The 20,991-nt window shown below is 52.0% G+C and overlaps 6 protein-coding genes and 1 non-coding gene across 7 annotated transcripts; 5 read left to right on the top strand and 2 right to left on the bottom strand.

Moving 5' to 3' along the window:
* Positions 1-2,322: 2,322 nt before the first annotated feature.
* On the top strand, positions 2,323-4,245 carry BO86DRAFT_368037 (putative tannase; the record flags this gene model as incomplete). Its single annotated transcript, XM_025670190.1, has 3 exons — positions 2,323-2,758; positions 2,818-3,099; positions 3,164-4,245. Exons 1-3 carry the CDS (start codon positions 2,368-2,370, stop codon positions 4,243-4,245), a joined length of 1,755 nt encoding a protein of 584 aa, XP_025524716.1. The 5' UTR covers positions 2,323-2,367.
* A 1,283-nt stretch (positions 4,246-5,528) lies between these two features.
* BO86DRAFT_t238 lies at positions 5,529-5,602 on the top strand. The gene has a single exon. It is a non-coding gene; the product is annotated as a tRNA-Asn (tRNA).
* A 466-nt stretch (positions 5,603-6,068) lies between these two features.
* BO86DRAFT_391535 (uncharacterized protein) lies at positions 6,069-6,991 on the bottom strand. The gene has a single exon (XM_025672622.1). It carries the CDS (start codon positions 6,881-6,883, stop codon positions 6,164-6,166), a length of 720 nt encoding a protein of 239 aa, XP_025524715.1. The 5' UTR covers positions 6,884-6,991; the 3' UTR covers positions 6,069-6,163.
* An 804-nt stretch (positions 6,992-7,795) lies between these two features.
* BO86DRAFT_402494 (uncharacterized protein) lies at positions 7,796-8,407 on the top strand (the record flags this gene model as incomplete). The annotated part of the gene is made up of 2 exons (XM_025673865.1): positions 7,796-7,986; positions 8,056-8,407. The coding sequence occupies 2 exons, from the start codon at positions 7,796-7,798 to the stop codon at positions 8,405-8,407; spliced, it is 543 nt and encodes a 180-aa protein (XP_025524714.1).
* Positions 8,408-10,953: 2,546 nt separating this feature from the next.
* BO86DRAFT_437839 (glycoside hydrolase family 71 protein) lies at positions 10,954-14,085 on the bottom strand (the record flags this gene model as incomplete). The annotated part of the gene is made up of 3 exons (XM_025676082.1): positions 10,954-12,591; positions 12,652-13,944; positions 14,002-14,085. The coding sequence occupies 3 exons, from the start codon at positions 14,083-14,085 to the stop codon at positions 10,954-10,956; spliced, it is 3,015 nt and encodes a 1,004-aa protein (XP_025524713.1).
* Positions 14,086-14,895: 810 nt separating this feature from the next.
* Positions 14,896-15,729, top strand: BO86DRAFT_319972 (uncharacterized protein; the record flags this gene model as incomplete). Its single annotated transcript, XM_025668271.1, has 1 exon — positions 14,896-15,729. One exon carries the CDS (start codon positions 14,896-14,898, stop codon positions 15,727-15,729), a length of 834 nt encoding a protein of 277 aa, XP_025524712.1.
* A 1,519-nt stretch (positions 15,730-17,248) lies between these two features.
* On the top strand, positions 17,249-20,481 carry BO86DRAFT_319918 (DUF4246 domain-containing protein; the record flags this gene model as incomplete). Its single annotated transcript, XM_025668268.1, has 3 exons — positions 17,249-17,661; positions 17,828-17,914; positions 18,339-20,481. The coding sequence occupies 3 exons, from the start codon at positions 17,249-17,251 to the stop codon at positions 20,479-20,481; spliced, it is 2,643 nt and encodes an 880-aa protein (XP_025524711.1).
* Between the last annotated feature and the right edge of the window lie 510 nt (positions 20,482-20,991).

The raw sequence follows: 20,991 nt of genomic DNA, 5'->3' as shown, positions 1-20,991 counted from the left end.
GTCCGGTTGAGACTGTGTCTACAATGTTGCGGACAGACGCAGGCTGGCATTTACGAGCTCGACTGTTGAAGACTGTCCAAGGTCAACAGTACTCAAGTTGCGGCTCCTACGATTCTGCCCTTGTTGTTGGAATAGCTGGCTCACAAAGCAAGCAGTAAAATCAAGTCCCATCTCATTGAATTGTCGATGCGCCGGTAGCACTGGTCGCAGCGTATAGGGACCCCTGGCCACCCCACGTGAGGCATTTATGACGCTCCACGAGTGCTCCTAGCCATGATCCATATCATGGAACCATACGAGTCGATTTCCAGGCGGACCGAGATCCGTTGCTCCAGCCATCCCCGAAACACGGAGAGATGAAGGTATGTGTACTTGAAGCTACAGCAAGGTTTCCGTTGAGTTTTCAACATGAACAGCCACTTTCGCTACGTCTCTTGCTGTTTTCTGAGGAGCCAGCCCAGCGACTGACTGCTTCAAGGCCCAACAGCTAGCCTCTCCTAGCGATTAGAGGAAACTCACCATCACCGCACTCAACGTATAGACTCGTAACAACCCGATCATCTAGAGATAAGATGGCTGCACACTATATCCCCAGAAAGCCCACCAGAGTACGTAATCGAAAACTCCATAAGACACCCCTCGCAGGCAAGGCCGACCCACTTGAGACCCCATTGGAGTGACGGCACACCGGGTACGTTTGTTCTAGCCTGCAGCTTACCACTGCCTTATCCGCAAGGTTCCTGAAAAGTGCAGTACGTGCGTAAGGATGTCCCTTGACGGTCTGACGCGTCACCTTCACGACCAGGGCCTTGGAACAGTCTCGTCATGGCGTCTGGACTTTCATGTAACCATCATGACGAACTCCGAAAGCTGTCTACACTCCCTTGATCCTCCATACAGTCAGTTTCTCGTGTCGATGTATGCTCTGACGAGCCTGGTGTTTAGGCAGACAGATTAAGAGAGGACGGCGCGCTAGAGCCGGACGGGAGCACAACGTTCTTTCTCCCGGTGAATCTCCGGGCAAAGGATCCCCTAAAGAGGAATCCGTACACTCTATTTCGAACGTTAAGATTACCTTCTGCATTATGTTGAGATGATGATCTTCGCCACTGCGTATCTTAGCAGCTTGGCAGACACACACGGTGCCCATGTTCATATCCTCGTGTCGGCGACAGCAGCGCTACTCACTTTTTTCAAACCAGCTAGCCAAGACTCAGTGAGTCTAGCAGGCAGACTAACGTTAGAGCTCGTCGTCTACGGGTTAGTACTGGCACAAGCCTACCCCTCAGATAGATGAGACAGAACTCTTACACATCCATCGGTTGGGTGGACTATAGCAGAGCTGACGAAGCCACTTACTCTACGTGCATAAGCGAGATTGACTCGCAGCGTGGGAAAGCTTAGTACTGATTGTCTGAAAGCTGGTGGCTGGGCTCTCCGTGGTTCTCTTATGGCAATGAGAATGAGAATAAATCTTTTGACATTCGAGCTGGGGATTCCACCTGCATGGTAGAACGTGGGGTAGCCTTGTCACCTGGATCTTGCAGATGACGCTCAAGGGTTGCACGCCTCAATCTTTGCCGGGGGCAAGGGATCTCGCCACAGAAACAGGACTCAGCCCGGTGGGTAACTAGACTAGGTTGCAGGATGAAGAAACTTGTCAAGGGCACCTGGCATACCAAAGTGGCTCGGAAGACCCTAATCCAGCGCCAAGCGTGTGCCAAGCATCCCAGATCGGTTATCAGTGGGGCGTGCGGATAAGCTTATTCCCGCCCTAGCATCCTTGCAAAACACCATCAAGTTTGGAGTGGCTTCGAAGACTCGATGCCACCCGAATCGAATTTGAGAACATTTAGCACAGATCTCGATGGTTGTAGCTCTATCAATTTCATATAGGGAATCATATTGTACTTCCAGACTGCTGGGTCACAGCTCAAGACCGCAAGGCCGGAAGGCAAAGAGTGCGAAATTACTCCGGCACTCTCCATCACTGCAATACGCTAGAGGTGCCGTTCACTTGGCAGTAGTGGACTAAGGCTGAAGCAATAGCAGACTCAACATCAGTTTTATCAGGGAACCCTTAGACCCTAAGTGCTGGGGAGGGCCACGCAAGCGGGTGACGAGGGATGAAGGGAACCGGGCAGGGACGTCAAACACAAGTGGGCCCCAAACATGCTTTCCGCCTCCGTTCCAATTCTGGGCCGACTATCCATGGATGATGCTCTTCGGCCATGCAGTGCCTCATACTTGAGACTGCATTTGCTTAAATAGAAGCCATTGCCTCCTCGAGTCGATCTCTTCATCATCCAGCCTCATTCATTCTCTTCTTGAGTCTACCAACCAATCCGGTCATTTCAGCTGCCTACCATGGGCAAGTATTCCCGTGCAGCTGTTGCTGCTCTGGCAGCCGCAACGGCCAACGCTACTTCGCTCTCTGATCTGTGTACTGTGTCCAACGTTCAGTCTGCTCTGCCGTCCAATGGCACCCTTCTGGGCATCAACATGATCCCCTCGTCCGTCACCGCGGGTGTCACCACCTCCAGCAGTGGCATGGGCGGCGGCATGAAGCGAGCGGACAGCTACACCTACTGTAACGTGACTGTCGCTTACACTCACACCGGCAAGGGCGACAAGGTCGTCCTTAAGTACGCGTTCCCCAGCCCGTCTGAGTTCAAGAACCGCTTCTACGTTGCTGGAGGTGGTGGCTTCTCGCTCTCCAGCGACGCGACTGGCGGTCTCGAGTATGGCGCTGCATCGGGTGAGTCGTCATGAACAACAACAATCTTGGTTACTAAGGCATTTTCTAACATGATGAAGGTGCCACTGATGCCGGCTACGACGCTTTCTCCTACAGCTACGATGAGGTTGTGCTGTATGGCAACGGCTCCATCAACTGGGATGCCACCTACATGTTCGGCTACCAGGCCTTGGGTGAAATGACCCAGATCGCCAAGCCCCTCGCCCGAGGCTTCTATGGTCTGGACAGCGACAAGAAGATCTACACTTACTACGAGGGCTGCTCCGACGGTGGTCGTGAGGGTATGAGCCAGGTTCAACGCTGGGGATCCGAATATGATGGTGCCATCACTGGAGCTCCCGGTAAGCCAAACCTTAGGAGACCTCTCTCATCGAACCTCCTCAGTCCCTAACTTGTTTACAACAGCCTTCCGTTTTGCGCAGCAGCAGGTCCACCACGTCTTCTCCTCGGCCGTCGAGCACACCATGGACTACTACCCCGAGCCGTGCATGCTCGACAAGATCGTCAACGCCACCATCGAGGCCTGCGACCCTCTGGACGGCCGTACCGACGGCGTCATCTCCCGTACCGACCTCTGCATGCTGAACTTCAACCTTACCTCCGTCATTGGCGAGTCCTACTACTGCGCCGAGCAGAACTACACCTCTCTGGGCTTCGGCTTCAGCAAGCGCGCTGAGGGCAGCTCAACCAGCTATCAGCCCGCTCAGAACGGCACCGTGACCGCGGAGGGCGTCCAGCTCGCCCAGGCGATCTACGACGGCCTGCACAACAGCCAGGGCGAGCGCGCGTACCTGTCGTGGCAGATCGGCTCCGAGCTGTCGGACGCGACGACCGAGTACAACTCCGACACCGGCGCGTGGGAGCTCGACATCCCGTCCACCGGCGGCGAGTACGTGACCAAGTTCGTGCAGCTCCTCAACATCGACAACCTGTCGAACCTCGACAACGTCACCTACGACACGCTGGTCGGCTGGATGAACACGGGCATGATCCGCTACATCGACAGCCTGCAGACGACGGTGCCCGACCTGACCGAGTTCGAGTCCTCCGGCGGCAAGCTGCTGCACTACCACGGCGAGTCCGACCCGTCGATCCCCGCCGCCTCCTCCGTGCACTACTGGCAGGCCGTCCGCTCCATCATGTACGGCGACCTCAGCTACCAGGAGTCGCTCCAGAAGATGGCCGACTGGTACCAGTTCTACCTGATCCCCGGCGCCGCCCACTGCGGCACCAACTCCCTCCAGCCCGGGCCCTACCCCGAGGACAACATGGAGATTATGATCAACTGGGTCGAGAACGGCGTCAAGCCCTCCCGCCTCAACGCCACCGTCTCCTCCGGCTCCTACGCCGGCGAGACCCAGATGCTCTGCCAGTGGCCCACCCGCCCGCTCTGGTCCAGCAACAGCAGCTTCTCCTGCGTCCACGACCAGAAGTCCATCGACTCGTGGACCTACGAGTTCCCCGCCTTCAAGCTTCCCGTCTACTAAGCGGGCCTTGCCCTGACCTCGTCACTTTAGCCTCTGTGACCGATGATAAGAGCCCTTTCGCTTCTCGCCATCCTGTATCCTAGTATTAGCTTTATACTTTAGCCCTATCATACACTCTTATCTGTACCAGTGACTCGACATTACTGTATATCGAGAGACTACTAGCCTCGCATTCCAGAAAATTCGCAACAAGTCCACCTCAAAAACGTCGCGTAAGATTAATCACTCATACAATATACCGCTCAAGACCAAAAGCTTGCCAAGCACAACCCATCCCCCATTAACTCCCAACCACCACATCTCGCCCCTCCTCGCACCGAGACCTATCTTGGCTTCCCGTAATTCCCCCGAAGAAACGCAGCGCACACGTCACTGCCAAGAACCTCCCTATCCCACCCAGACATCTCTATTCAATCTAAGGTCCTCTGGAACCCTGAAGCCCCCAGAAACATGCCACAGGCCCCATCGGGGTCCGACCCCCTACTCAAAGGCAAGCACCCCTTCCGGCCAGCAGGGGGAAAAAAAAGAATTCGAGTCCGCGATTGCCATTCAGTAGACCCAGCCCCAACAGAATCAGAAACATAACGGAGGCCCTCGAATGCGTAACCCTCACCACTGATCGGCAGGAACCACTCCCTTGGGGTTAGGGATCCACGTAATCCTTTAATCCTTCATAGAAATTTTAGGGATTTTTTAAGGGCACCGGAATCGGGAGTGGGGCTAGACGGCGGATGGTGATTCGTGGGCGGGAAAATAGGGTGGGATTCCACATCGGAGGTCGGGGGTGTTTGGACCGGTGACCTCCGGGGTTGTGATACGCAGTTCAATCGCATTCCATACTTTTGTTGGAAAGGGTTTTTGGGGTGTTGGAGCGGGTGTGGCTGGATTTCAGTGTCGGGACTGTGGATATATCATGGTGAGATGATAGAGGGTGTAATTTTTGTATGCTGGTAAGTCTATGGGAAGGGGGGATTGGGTGTAGAGTGAGATATATATCCCGTCTTCGGGTCAGTGTCAGGCTGAAGCACGTGGTCGATTTTATCGATGCATCTTCAGATATGGTTAGTTAGTCTATACTTTGGCCCAGGGATAGATCGGTGTTGATGCAAAGAATAGATGAATCGCGTTCTGGAGAGGGGTTTCATGGCTACTTCGAGCCAATCCACGTCGAATGTCCACGCACAGCGGGCTATGAGATCATCGGTTGTGTCGAGGACGATTCTAGTGTAATTTTTTAAGAAAAGAATATAGACACCACAAGCTGGGCACCATACATCAAGCACGTCTTGGTGGCGCAATTGGTTAGCGCGTACGACTGTTAATCGTGAGGTTGAGAGTTCGATCCTCTCCTAGGACGTCATTTCTTTTTTTCCGCGAGTTTTTTGTTCTCTCGGCCTGGCGCCCTTATCACTGCAAGACGGAATGCGACCGCCATGTGATCCGGCGACTCACTAGTCTAATTGTCTGGTTATCTAGTGATGTCATGGACCAGCATATCACTGTGACGCTGGGAGAACTATTGACATCTGCGTGTCAGGAACTTGAATACCTCAAGAGTGGAGGAGGTGGAGGAAGAGAAGCGAATTAGTCTTCTTTTGAGAAACTCGAGGACTAGGTCAGTGGGTATAAAATCGGAACCTAGTGCAGAAGCGAGAGATCGAGATCCCCTGTTAGTTTGATCTGACTGGGCCAGAAGATGCAGTCGGTGTACGTTTCGTCGCATCCTTGTACCAAGTAACTAAGAAGAACACCTCAAGTACTAGGAAAAACATGAAGAAAATACTGCGTATTGTAGCGGCCTGATGCAGCCGACACCCTTCCCCCAAAAAAGCATACACGCCGGTAATCATTACATTCGCACGTGAAAAATCATCATAAACAACGTCCGACGCTCATAACATGAAGTACCCAAGCCTGGCTATGCCACAGGCTTTCCCTTCCCTAAAAGCTCAACCTGATCCTGCAGAAAGGACAACGTCACCCTCGTCTCATTTCCTTTTTCGATCGTATACTTCGACACGCCCGCACTGAACTCGATACTCCCGACATCAGGTGCCATGGCAATGCGCCACGCCAGCAGATACCCCGCCACATTCCAGGCCACCTCTTCCGCGACATTGGCAAACGTGGAGGCATGGAAGTCCCCGGTCTTGTTGCGTCGTTGGTTGAAGTTCTCGGTGTATGTTTCCACCCACGCGTCGTAGTGCTCGAAGACGGACGGAGGGTAGACGGGAGAGCAGAGAATTTCTTCCGCCTCCAGCATGCAGTCGCCTTCCTCGCCCCGCAGGTCGTCGAAATCCCGCCAGATGAAGTCCGTACCCCAGTCAGCGAAGATCCGATAGTGTCGAGGCGGCTCTGATATTGAGGATTCCTCGTTCGGCGTCACCAGAGGCTCGCGAGTTGAGATCTCGACGATGACTGGACTTGATGAGGACGACTGCTCTTCCTTTGCATTCTTAATTTTGACGATCAAGTCAAAATTGGTTTCCACGAGAATGGACGTTGCATCTGATTCAGGCAGAGGTTCTTCGGCGAGGCTGCGCCATGCATCCCCAAGGTTTCTGATCGTTTTGATGTAACGTTGAGACTGCGACTGTTTGCAAAATATTGCCAGAGGCTTGACGAGACTGGAAGCCATGATTGCAGAAGATAGCACTTATGTGCTTCTGAATTTCTCATGTGGTGATTCTACCTGCGCTTCGGAGAAAGCTGTCCAGGGGCTGTTATAAGAAGGTTGGTGTGAGCGCAGCTTCGTTGCTAAGTACATCATGCTCGCTGCCCCTCTCCAACGGCGCCTAACGAGAACTAGCTCCTGCATGTCGATTAGTCAGCTACACTAGCTAGTTACGGAGACTTTCTCTAAGGTAAAATTCTAAAGATAAATAATGAAATACTCCAATCGCTCACTGAGCGCCTATTCCTTGTTGCGTTAATATTCATTGGCCCTTAATGATAGGTCGTGGACAGACGCCTAGTTCGGGGCGCCCGAGATGAGCCCCTAGATGTCATCGCTAGCCGCCAGCCCTCTCTTGGTCTCATTGTTACTTGGCGATTAGCAGGGAAACTCACCATGAGCCCACTTACCATTTTTAACAAGGATATAGGACCGATGAATCTGGTACGAAGTTCTCCACCAACCGTTTTTGTTATCGAGATCTCAGACCTAGGGAAACTGCTGCGGCGCAATCATTGCCCGCGCGACAGTTCATACAGGAACGATGGCTAGATGGTGCATGCATGCTGTACTATGCAAATCGCTCTGTCACATCGTTCGCGCCGCTTGCTTCGCAGGGATATGACCGGCGTCAATTGTTTCGACCAACACAAACAATGCGCACCATTGGTCGCTCTTGTTTGCTTCCAGCGCATGGTAAGTCTTCAAGGGACATGGACTAGACATCCAGGAGCGATATAAAAATGTGCAACATACCTCCAGAAAACAGATGCAGCTCAATTGCAATAGCTCATCGCACAGAATCACATTTGATAGCACTCAGTGCACTTTTCATTAAAGCCCTTCATCAGAATCGAACCCTCCAACCAAGGCAAAATGCTATCAAGAACCTCCTCACAGCAATCCGGTGTCACAGAGTTGCCGATTCCGGATGAATGGAAGACGCTTCTCCGAGGTCTCCTAGAGAAGGGCATTAAAGTTACTGTTCAAGACGTGCAACGTGTCTGGCAGCTTGCGGTCGGCCGTGCCAACCAGATCGAGGGCCTTACCTCTCGGACCCTTTGGATGTGAGTTATTCTGGAACATCTATCTCAGCTCAGTGATGTTCTTCCTGTGTCTGATCTCTTGCTTGGCAGTGAGACTGGTAAGGCAGGGCCCGGCGGTTCCGGCATTCAGCATATCCTGGAACAACACAGCAAAGAGTTCTCGAAGTACGAGCCCCAGCGGCTTCTCGAACTCGCCGAGGTGTCTACATCCGTTGGGCTGCGAGTCGGAAGTGAAGGAAAAGGGACTCGAACACGCCCGGTCTTTGGTCTGTTCTTCTATGGGGAGCCCGTCGCCATCGCCGTCCAGGTTGGCAGCAATGGCTTTATCGTTTCGATGAATCCCGTAACTCTCGCAAAGGTGGTCAAGAAAAACCCACACCATGGGTCGGTCAATGAGTTAGTTGCTATCCTGCAAAGGTCTCACAGTTGGCCTATTGTATAGGGGTTATGCTTGGTAAGGATGGTTGCAGGCGCGTCGAGCCTTTGGCATATATACATTCAGTGACCGTTTCTCCGTTGTACATGCTATATGTTGGCTTTCTTTTGTCTGTTTGGGTTTTCGTTTCTCTGCTCCGTTGACTTTTGTTCGTTTTACATCTACATTTTGTGGCATGCGCTGGTACTTTTACCTATTTATAAGGGTTTATTTACGATCGAACTGATATTGTGGGTCAATTTTTGGACCTTGTATCTTATTTATAACTTTTGAAGATGACCTTTCCAGATACAAGCGTTCGATGCATTTATCCAGAGACTAGATAAAAACAAGCCTAGAATATTACGAACATATTTCCGCAAAATTCAGGGGGGCTGAAGGGCAGAAAGGCATTTGATTGGGTCTGAGGTGACGTATCAGCAAATTGAAGACTCCAAGGTGAATTAACTAGAAAGGCTGTACTGTGAACGTGTTGTGATCTGGATCTCAGAAAATAGCATGTTTTCATAAAATGGAAGAGATACTATTCAAGAATCTTTGCCGCAGATTAGCGGTTCAACTTATTGCACACAGCCTAGCTTTCTTTTCTCCTGGGTAGTACCGCAATCATGCATTGCAAGTGCTACTCGGGGTGAGACCCAATGAGCTGGGAAGAATATCAATCCAAGTCAGCGGAGCGTGTTCGCCCTCGCCAGGTGATCTATACTCTATCCCAGGTTTCTGATGGCTTTGATGCAGAGTTGCGACTGCGGCTGGCGGGAGAATACGGCCAGTGGTTTGAGGAGGTCGGAGGGCATGGTGGCGTACTCTGCAGCTGGGGGAGATGTTCTCACTACGTAATGGGGAGGTTGATGAGGTTGCTGAAGAAGAGGGGTTGAGGTAGGACAGAGCGCGTGGTTGCACAATCGTGCGTATAGCCCCTCTTTAAGCGCTTAGGTTGACTCAACAAAGAATGGTTAGTAAGCCCATCCAAGTACTGTACAGACATGAACACAGTAGCATCTGAATGAGATGTACGTCAATAACCATAATGATGAACAGGAGGGAATAAACCTCGTGACTCTCCGTTTAAAAAGAAATGTCTTACTTTTGGCAAGCCATCGCTGAACGGGTCTATGTCCCCTGGATGCCAGCATCCGGCTGGAGCAGCAAAGAAGCTCGGCACTGCTTCTGCCGTGTCTTCGGCCTTTCCAAGGCTTTGTTGAGACGCTCACCTGGCATTAATTACATTTAAAGACTGCCTAGATACCGTTCATCCCTCTAAACAGTCTATGATTTGGCTAAACCTGTCTGCAGTAGGCAATGGCAGAGGCCCAGGCAAAGGGAGGGAAAGGAGGAGGGTAAGGAAAACCCAATGCTTCTTGTCCAGCACAGGAAGAGAGCGACCGCGGCGGCCAAAATGATACCACCGGTTTCGGATATTCACGGGCCACTGAAAGGGTGTGGCTAAAACAGTAAACTGGCTGCATCATCTGAATAGGAGCTGGATGTCTTGCTAGGAGAACGCAAAGTGGAATCGCCATGTTTAAGGCTCTTTTGCACAGCCCCAACCACCGTCAAAAGCCTGGAATCCGACCATAATCACGCGTTTCAGGCGCTACTCGGTGTAAGTCCCAATGAGCTGGGGAAAATATCAATCCAAGACAGCGAAGTGTGTTCGTCTTGGCAGGTGATCTCTCCCCCATCCCGTGTTTCGGGGCTTTGATAATCACGTGTCTCAGTACGAGAGCCAGGTCTGCGACAACAGAGGAGAAGAACCGAGACACGGAGCGAGAAACACGAAGAAGACAAAGAAAGCAAGCCACTTCACTAAAAACAGAAATCAAGCCAAGTGCGGCGAAAGGAGGCTCCTTTCCCATAACCACCTAAATATCTTCGGCTCTCCGTGTATCGCATGGTCGGCAAGACGCTGGCGCTGCACATGAGAACTATCACAGGCTCTATAACCAACTGCCGTTGCCGATGTTTACGCCTTTATGACTTGTCACTCCGATCGTCAAAAAGTTCTACGGATAGTGATACAGTCAAAAGGCTTGCGCCATAAACTATGTCTGATGCTGAAATGATATCCAGAGACAAGACCAATACCCCGCCGATTTCACTTCTTGTAGAGCAATGAGTCTGCTATATACCGGTGAAGAAAACATCTCCACTCACGGAACAAAGAGTTGCATGCCCATCCTGCTTTGTAGACGGTACCCACGAGCACAAAATGTAAGGGAGCCAGCGATCCAGCACTGTCAAACCACATTACACTTCAACCTTTCACAAACACCGCACCAGCCGGCTTTCGCTGAGCTCTTTTGCACCTGCCCTATCCTGACATCTCCCTCCTCTTCACCATCCGCCTTGCTGTGTCTCTCCATCTTACTCAGAGACGTCCCTCCACCCCTGGTTGAACCTCGACCCTCGTATCGAAACTGCCCCGTGTCAGACTCGCTCAGTGCCGTCGCCACCGCAGTGATGAGTTGGGGCTCGAATCCGTTGAGTCTACGAGAACAGTGTGGCGTGAACGGGTTCGTCAGCTCTGGTCAAACACGTCCGGCCAGCCCTTAGTAGCACACCGACTGCACCTCGGAGAGGTCATCACTCCAGGATTTCCAGTCCGATCCCAGACTGATGACCTCGTCGTCAGTCAACCCGCGACGGGCATTGGCGGCTTCTTCGAACTCGTCAGGGGTCCGGACCCCTCCACCTAAGGCGAGCTCGAAGATATCCAAGATCGCCGAGTCCGGGTCGGTGACTACCCCGTAGATCGTACTGCCCAGGGCGCCCGCGTCCCCAATGAGCGACATCATGTCGGCCAGCTGCTCCAACCCGTCCGAAATGAGCCGGACCTCTCCCAAGAAGGGGACAATCATGAGGACGCCAAAGATGATCTCTTCGATCATAGCCTTCTTCTCTTCCGCCGACGCCTTGTCGGCGACCTCGACCACCACGCCCATGTTGGCTACGGCCTGCGCCAGCGTGAAGACGACGGTCGAGATGGTGAGGAGCACGTTCTCCATGCTGCCTCCGTAGGCGCCCGTCGCCGCCAGGATCTGGGTTAGGAGAATCGTCTCGGTGAGGTTCTGGATCCCCGGCAGTGCATCCTCGATGATCGTCTGCGGGTTGGTCACGTTGATGGTATCCGCCGGCAGAGGGTAGCCCTTCAGCACGCCCCGGTTGGGCTGGCAGGTCTTGCCGGACCCCACGCCGCAGCTCGACCCGACGTTCTCGTCCCCGAACTGAACCCAGTCCTCCTGGATCCCGGTAGTAGCGCTGAGGTTGGCCCAGAAGGCGGTGGCGTTGACGAGGTTGTAGTAGATCTCGTAGCCGTTGTAGACCTGCTCCGAGTCGAACGGACAGCTGGTCGTGGATGTGTTGACGCCGCCGTCGCTAAAGGTACACGTGAAGAAAGCATTACCCGCTCCTCCGGGGTTCATGTACGCCGTCAGCGCACCCGGAACCTCCTCGCGGATGTGTTTCTGGTACTCGGTGAACTTGCCGCCGTAGCTGGAGAGGATATCCGTGTAGTTGGTCATCGTCGCGTTGAGCATATCGGCAAGAATGCCCAGGGCATAGTGGTTCACACAGAAGTCCTCCAGGGAGCTTGAGGAAAAGCTCAGGCTTGCAAAGCTGTCGAACGTCAGGGTGTAATCGCAGGTCTCGATGTTCTGCAGGCAGCTGGAAGTGGAGTCGACGGATTCATCATCATCCGTGCAAACCAAGTCGCTGGCATCGTCCCCGCCGACGTCATCCGAGCAGACGGGTGATGGGCAGTAGCCTCGCTCGCAGGCAAAGTCACACAGGCCGCTATCTGGGTAAACATCGGTGGTGTAACCATAGATGGTCGTATTTGCGGCCGGCGGCACATTCAGCGGACCGGTGGCGGTACACGTGCAGTTGTTGATCGGACAGAAGCCGTAGCCACAGCCATAGCTGCATAGACCCGCCAGGTCACCCGTTCCTTCTCCAGCAGTACAGGTGCTCGGAGTGAAGGGCGACACCATCGACGTCGTAAGAGGGACTTGGGTCGTGGTACAGGCTGACGGAGGACAGTATCCGTAGTTGCATGAGAAAGCACAGAGACCTGTGTAGTCGGCCGTCATCCCAGCAGCTGGGTAGCCAACTACCCCCAAGCTCTTTGGTAAATCCGCCTGAGGGCCTATTTTTTGGCTTAAGCAGGCGCCGACGGGGCAGTACCCCAGCTTGCAAGCAAAGGCGCAAAGGCCTTCGAAGTTACCGACCCCCCAGCCCTGGACGCAGACCTGGTCCGCGAGTGAATAAGTCGGAGTGGCTGAGGTCAGGGTAGGCGCCATAGCACTGCCTACCCAGGCGTTCCAGTTCTCAATGTCGCTGGATGCGGCACAGCCGGTGACAATATCTGGGCCTGTAAAGCTCGCAATGATAGCACCGTCTCGACTGATCGCCACCTCCACGGTTCCCGCCTGAACCGAGAATGCCGCACTGCCATGGTAGAGACCTGCGCCTCCACTTAGAGTGCTGTTCCACGCCGCCTCCAAAGAAACATCCCCGACTGTTACCGAGACGTCTGCTGACGAACCTAGTAGGGCGGAAAAGAATACCCGGTCTTGAGGAATCTCGTACGGCCAATACTCCAGCTGCAGCTCGCTGGCAGTATTACCGGTGGTCCCGCTGTCCGAGGCGCAGCTCCCACGAACATTCAGTCGATACCATGCTTGAACACCTTCCTGCGTGATAGTCGAGATATTGTTTTTGTAGGTATCGGTAAGCCAGGGGAGAAAAGCTCGCCAGCCATCATGGGGCATATTCAATGCATAGTTGTACGGGGATTCACCGGTCCCAAACGCGGTATACGTGGATTCAGCCAACGGAGAATCACTGTCCTGGATCGGGCCAATATAATGAGACTCCCCAAAATCATTCCAGGAGATAATCTCAATAAAGTCAGGCGCCAAATACATGGCCTGGACCCAACGATCATACCAAAGATCATCACCACGCCACAGCCAGTTCTTGTCGTATCCGGGCATGTTCGTGAAAAACCACGGAGATACCGGCATCATGTACGATTTACCATCCAGGAAGTCGATATAAGAAGCATCCACATAGGTGTTCATATCACTTGGACCGTACGGCCATGCCGCCCAACTAAACAGACCGTCGGCCACTCCACTGCCTAGATTCACGGCAACGTCCGCTCCAACAGAGGACCAGTCGGGGAGAAAGAAACACCCGGTCTCTTCCTTGATATCAATCCAATCGTCTGCATTGTCGGGGCCTTCAAAGGTAGAGACAAAGGGCTTCGATTCATAATGCCAGTATGCTCCGTCAGAGGTGTAAGTCTGCAGCATAGTGAGTACATCAGCCTTAGCCCATGGCCCGTTGCCTGCGTAATCAAACGAGAAGAAGAGCGACAGCCCGGTATTGCCAGCGGCAGCGAAGGCGTTCTCGAGTGATTGAGTATTTGTGGCGTCGCCCACGGCCATATTCAAGGCGAATGCATCGATCTTAGCGTCGAGCGCAAGTGTCATCTCATTTTCCCAATCACTAACTGTGTAGTTCAGGGTATTGGACACCTTTCCGGCCTGTTAGTGCAAAACCCTTCTGCCAGACTGCCAAAATAAGAGACCTACCATGAAATGGGCGAAAACTGCCCGACAATGGGCTCGGGCGGCTAAGAGGACGAGCGACAGAATCACTGGGAGGAAAGACCCCATGGTGATAGAGGCAACTGTCTGCCAGGCTAGCCTGTGCACAAAAGGAAGTCTGAAAGAGGGAAATGTTTAATTCAAGGACTAGAAGTAGATTTTAGTGAACGAATGAAACTTCTTGGTATGTAAACGAATGAATCGGGAGTTAGAGAAGCGAGCGTTAGGCAGGTGAGATGAGTGATTTTGTCATAACATGGCTTCGGCAAGAGATTTCTAGCATTTACTTATATATAGATCAAGTCTGTCTCCTATGGTCGGGCTCTACGGAAAACCCCGACAGGCATAGCACTACCATCATTGATCTTTTTTAGATGATGGCGAGTGAGGACTAGCTAGATAGGCCTTTGGGCTCGCGACATGAGGGAATATTTGCCGCAAGTCCGTCGGTCCACACTGAATTCCCCACCACGAGTGTTGCAGTCGATAGTCTATGTTCTAGTAGCCGTGCTACTAGTGCTAGTACTGCTCCCTTCAACAATTGAAATTAATGTCTCCTGTAGCCACGGACTTGGTTCCTTTTTCTTGATTGAGGCTCCATGGACTAGTAGCACGCCGGCGCTCAAATCGGCTTTACGCACCAATAACGGATTCTGGTCGCAAATGTCTAAATCGACCATGACTGAGCTCCATCCTCCCTCTGAGGGAGAGAAAAATATGACCCGAAGATAAATAGGCATCGCTGATAGCTTTCTCGGTATGATGCTCTGCCTTAGTTTATTTCCTGCCTTATCGTCTAGCAAGAAGCTGATTTTAATTCTACGATTGCACTGGAACGAATACTCCCCGACCCTTCTTCCTCTTTTGAAGCTACCTAAAATGAAGTTAATCTTTTCTATATTTATTCTGGGTGCTTCCATCAACCTTGCACATTGTTCCGGGTTCACCGGACCTTTTGAAGCCATCTTCTTTTACTACGCCTACCAAATCGATGCTGCTGCCGCTGCCAGAGCGGCCGCAGACGGCGTGCCATATGAGGCTACCATTGGGGGTGATTGCATCAATAAAGACTGCACCCTGCTGGAGTTTATCGAAAAGATTATGAACCCTTATCTGCTGAAAAAGCTCACGCCCACAACTCGCGGGGCGACTACCAGCCCCAACGTTTATGACACAGCCCTAGATATTGACCGAGCCTGGAATTACGACGGCTCTTTCTTGCAAAAAGACGTGATAATCAAGAACGGGGAAGGCAACATGGGACAGCTAATCACCGCGGTCGTTAACAAAATACAAACTGCTCGAGCGGTTGTACCATCCGCGGACTTGGTGGCCAAAGCAACGGTGGCCTTGAAATGGGCACAGGCTGTTCGGCTCACTGAGCTGGTCATCCAAGGAGAGGCAGGACTGATCGGCTACAAAGCGGAAGCCTTTGCGAAGAAGTACCCGTCCATTACCCTGGATATCACCCAACGAATATTGGACGAAGATAGAACCGTGTCGCCATCACTACACATTGTGTACACGGATCTGGACTATGCCAGCATGGCATTGCAGACAGCAACCGGAGACTTGGCGGGAGTTGGTGACACGTACAGGGAATTTCTGCGCTGGGCGCAGGCCGTGCCTGGGAACAGTCGATATCGATCACATCAAGCACTTGCAGACCTGTATAAGCGGTCGGTGGCATCGCTCGAAGCAGGCTGTTCATGAGTCCATAGCCCGAGTACTCGAGAGACCGCTTCATCTACTAGCTTCTGTCCTGGTTCTTTTTCCCTGTCCCAAGTTCCCCCTTATTTTCTTCATCCAAATCTTCTGTCTCTTGGCCTGCTCTCTCTGCAGTTGTTTCCTTTCGATTGGCACAAAACTTTTACTTCATGTAAACCAAATTTTCAGGGTCATAAAGTTAGATTAGTCATGGAAAACTGGGTGAGATAGCGGAGGGTAAACTGTATGGACTTTTCGATGTCCGGTGACCGTGGCTCTTGGCAGTGTACGTAGGCAATGGATGGAAAATAATAGTGGAATCAAGTCCAATACTCAAACATCGCGACGATTTGTAGAAACTGAAGAGCTAGACCAGGTTGGAATGGGTGGTATTGTACGGTACCTTAATCGCCAGAAGTCAGGGTGTGCTAGGTTACAGCTAGTGCCGAGAAACCGTACTGTTAATTCAGGACTGGCCAGCTGTTCGTTTTCCACGGAAGTATAGGGGTAATGTCTCAGTTTTCACCCCAATCTATGCCTGTATTGGTTTGCGGACATGAGTGCTGGCATAGTTCCAGTAGTGCTCGGTAAGCCTTATAGATCTAGTCTAGTATACAGAGTCTACGGTGGGGTAGAACACGAGGGACCCCGACTGCGGGGGTCTTATTGCGAGGTAATGCATCCTACTAGTAAGTAGATTAGGGTTAGGTATATTAGATTCTCGTCTGGATCCGGAATAGCGTCTCTTTGCCGCAATTCCACGCGAGCTCGGTAAAAAGGGGTAGTTATAATAGTGGTAGAACTGTTGCTTTCATTAGCAGCATCCAATCTCGTCAAATGCTTACCAATAGCATAATCTACCTAGTGTCTGCCTGTGGTGAAATTGCCGGAAGATCAACGAAACCCTTGTCTCAAGTCCGCTGAGTAAGGTTGCTTCAAAATGTGCAGCCGTCGAAGGACCCTGGGAAAGTCAAGTAATTTAGAAGTGCGGTGCATCGACAACCGGAGATCAACATTCCAAGCCCTTCAGGTATGCACCCTATCCCGAGATCTCCGAATTTTCTGTAGAGACAAGCCTTTCAGGGAGGACATCTAAAGAACCGAGCAGTGGACCCTGGTGAGTTCTTACCTAAAACAAGCTCATAAAAAAACTCTTATCAGCAAGGTGAACGGACGTGGTGGTTGGGGCCCTGCCCCACCAGGGACTGTAAAATAGGCGACTATGCGGAATTTGTAGGCCATTCCGGCAAACTATTGTTTGCGTTAATTAAAAGCACATGCCTCATATCTATTACCATGACACAAGAGTCTAGACAATTTTCCTATCCAGCGATGACCTCGGAGATTATTCTGTGCTAGTGCCAAAGTCCAACAAACACCCCCTGAATAGTCACTCTGATAGTTCCCTACGGGACTAATTTTACCATGACCGACGAACCCTCATGCCCGAGACGATATACCTAAATGAGATAAAGGGGCCATGTATCTCAGCATTGAAGCACCGGAGGGCCCTGAATAGCCCAAGATGTTGTTGTCTCACTCTACCTTCCTGGGTGTCTTTGCTCTCACTGCGACTACGATCGCAAGTACCGCTTGTCTAGATAACCCCGTCCATGATACCATCGCCTTCTTCAGTGGAACCGCTCTGACGTTCGGCTCCAACTATACCAATGCAGCAGACTGTGGCCACAAATGCTCAATACTTCCTGCATGTCAAACCTGGCTCTTCACCAGTGGTGGGCAATGTGAACTTTTTCGCCACTCTCCGGTTGCAACAGCACCCAATCCCAATTTCACCTATGGTTTGTGCGGTCAGGGGAGCAGTCCTTCCCCAAGCGTTCGGCCTCCACTCATGCCATCTTCTTCCTACCTGATTCACCAGACTGCAGCATCTTCGCACACTCCTAATATGGTAGGTCTCTACATAATACATGACTGGTTCTCCCAGCTCTGATTGCTCGTTTGTTGTGATTTCACTGACCCTTTCACTCGGCTCAGATCCCAGTTAATCTCGCTAGCAAACGGCATCTTCAATTCCACAAAGACGGTAGCCATCACCACCATCATTGAAAGACGAAGTCGAGGCAGAATCGCGAAGGGAGAGTTTGAGGTGGCAGGCGATGCTCGAGCTCAAGTTTCTGAATCTTTCCCCTGTTATTTCAGCGTTCTTGCCTCTCTGTGATACCTCAAAGTCCCACTTGTTGCTCTTGTTCTTTCTGTTATCCAGGCGACAGCTATTTTTCAACCCTCTCATTTACGTATGCTCAAAGCTCAAACAATATGTTAACGCTGATAATCATTCTGATATCTGACCAACTGTGATGCAAAGGAAAAGACCTAAAAAGACGTGCTACGAAATGAGCATGAGTAAAAGATAATCTTGGACATGGAACAAGGCCGGCCATTGCGCAACGGGCACCTAAATAGGCTAACCCGTTAGAGATTACCCCCTTTCTTTAGTGATTTAAGGACAGAACATCCTATATATTCTTGAAGTACGGCGGATGTATTCCTTCCTTCTTCAGTCCCCTCCACCCCCTCGGCTCAGCAGGGGACAGACATGCAATAACACAAAGCAGAACTCGATCTCCAGCTACCAAATAACCAAATATGAGCGACCAAACAGAACGACCCTTGCAATTTGATAACACTGGCTCATGTCCACTTCGAGTGCCAGGATTCCGCGAGATTCCCCTGGACTATGAGTTCGATATCAACCAACGCTTTGCGCATGGAGCACGCGAGCATTACTCAAGAAGAGCCATCAGGCTCACCGCACCTGAGGTCCAGATGTTGCGACTCATGGAACGGATTACAGACATTCCGAACTGGGAACACGATGTGTTTGACGAACAAAGTCTTGCCCAGTGGCGTGCACAGGCATCTTCATCTTACGCGAGCCTTGACTCGAACTCAGATCAGGACGTGGACATGGACCTGATCACGACAAGGGCATGGCTCTGGTGTGTAGCAGAGCTTCAGGATAAGGCTAAGGGCTTCCGGGACACCGGACATGTCATCGTTCTCAATGCCGACTCCGGCGTAGGCAAACGCGACGACCAGGCTCTGAGGGATGAGCTCCAAGAAGCTTTACGTCCCCTTCTGACAACAACGAAGGGTAGTGGCGCTCACGATCTAGTAGACCCGTCGCTACACATGCTGGTCTATGGTAGAACGACAGTCCTCAGCGATGGTGGATGGGTTCCTCCTCCCGCCACGGACGGCTCAGTCTCCCAGTTGTATTGCCCTTCCACCGACCCGAGGCAGGCCACAGCACCTGTGCAGGATCCCTCCAGGAGCAGAACGGCCCTGATTCCCCGAGAACTCTTTTATCTCCAGGATAACCGCAAGTTGCAACAGGTTTCCTTTCGCTTCCAATGGCTACCTTGCGAGGTGGAGTTTGCGGAGCCGTCGGGGACGGCAGTACGGATCACCTCGTATATCAACAATCTCCACCCAAGCCATACTCAGGCCTATTCTGCAATCGAGAAACTTATTTCTTATGCAATAGGATCGTGGAATAAGGTCCTAGTCAAAGGCACTGGCGGGCGCATGCCTCGGCGTATCTATACCTATGGCGTGACTGACCGAGAAGAAGAATGTCTTATGGATGTAGAACCGCCGGAGGACATTCTCCCAGTTGTGTGGAATCAAGAGATTACTCGACGCGCCTGGTCTCCTGAGCAATGGGAGAGTTACTGCACCAAGGTGCGAGAGTATTTGATATTGCCTGATGTGGATCCCAAGTACCGTGTCTTCGCACCCGAGCCCGGGGATCCCCCTGAGACGGAGGATCTTCTGGCTTGGATGACGCCGGAGATGTGGGCGTCCCCTGCACACGTTGAGGAGATTATCCGGGCAAAGTTCAGGCGACTGCATCGGTTCTCATACCCCGAGCCCGGGATTTCCTATACGTATGAAGACTGGAAAAGAGGCCAGACCGCGAACCCGATCTTCGGGCCATGGCTATGGGACCACAAGTTCGACTCGCCTCGAAATCACGACTACTATTCGGTGTCGCTCGAAGATCAGTTCCGCAAACAGGGGCTGCAGGTGATTGTTCAAGTCTTCAGCATCGATCTGACGCCCGAGGACTGTGGTGATGATGGGGCCCATGTATACCCCGGAGATCCAGAATTCCACGTGGACGGGATGCTCAACGAGCATATTGTCGCCACCGCACACTTCTGCTATAGCGCGGAAAACATCACAGAATCCCGCATCTCTTACCAACAACGGGACTGTTTGCACATATCCGGCCATCAACCGGACCCCTTCTGCATCTACAAACTCTACGGAATCCCTCCCTCTCCGGGACCGGGCGAAGACCCAAACGCTCTGCCGCTGCAAACGCTAGGGTCCGTCGCCGTCACTCAAGGTCGTTTTCTCATGTGGCCCAATGCCTTGCGATACAAGAGGCTTCCGTTCTCCTTGCTCGACCCGAGCCGCCCGGGCCATCAGCGGTGCGTCGTCCTGTGGCTGGTGGATCCCCACTATCGCATCTGCTCGACTCGGAATGTGCCCCCGCAGCAGCATGATTGGTGGCGCAATGCGGTATTGGCGAAGGTAAGCACGACTCCGCTCTCGACTCTCCCCCCGGAGTTGATGGACATGGTCATGGAGGAAACAGGACCCTGGCCAATGCATCTTGCGGAAGCTTTGCAGTACAAAAAAGAGTCCGAAAAGGAGCGAGAGGAAGCCGTCCCGCATCAGCTTTCGCATATACAAACCTACGGTTTCTGGTGGGAACTGAGTTAGTGCTGAGCAGAGGGCTGTACATCACAGTATGATACCTTTCAGATCTCGGTATTTTGCTTGTTCGGCTGTCTGTTGATAAGAAGTCCTGGTTATCTATAATATTCAGGGTTTTGGTGAACATAGATTGCGCCAGGGATGAATTGACTCTCATAGAACTCAGAATCTTTTTGAGATGACGTGAAAACCATGGGATTCGCGCAAGTTTTACCGAGAATGAACAGAGCTCTCAGTTTTTAGACTTCTTTTCTTTCTCGGACCTTCCAAGTAGAACTCTTTCGCCTGGATAATACCTGTCACGAGACTGAGCAGTGGAACCAGCCTCGCTCTGATATCTTCAAGACCTTAGCCCCCTTCTGGAGCTTCCACAATGCAGCCCTTGGGGCGAGAGATGCCATCTCCTATACCTGAAAATCAATTGAACCTTGCCAAGTGGACCATAGTAGCTCACAGCAGTTGTAGAGACTGCCTATAACTTGCTATAGGTATCTCATCTCCAAAAGATCTTCACTT

This window comes from Aspergillus japonicus, assembly GCF_003184785.1.
Source record: "Aspergillus japonicus CBS 114.51 unplaced genomic scaffold BO86scaffold_53, whole genome shotgun sequence".
NCBI lineage: Eukaryota > Fungi > Ascomycota > Eurotiomycetes > Eurotiales > Aspergillaceae > Aspergillus > Aspergillus japonicus.
This window is presented reverse-complemented; position numbering and strand designations above follow the sequence as displayed.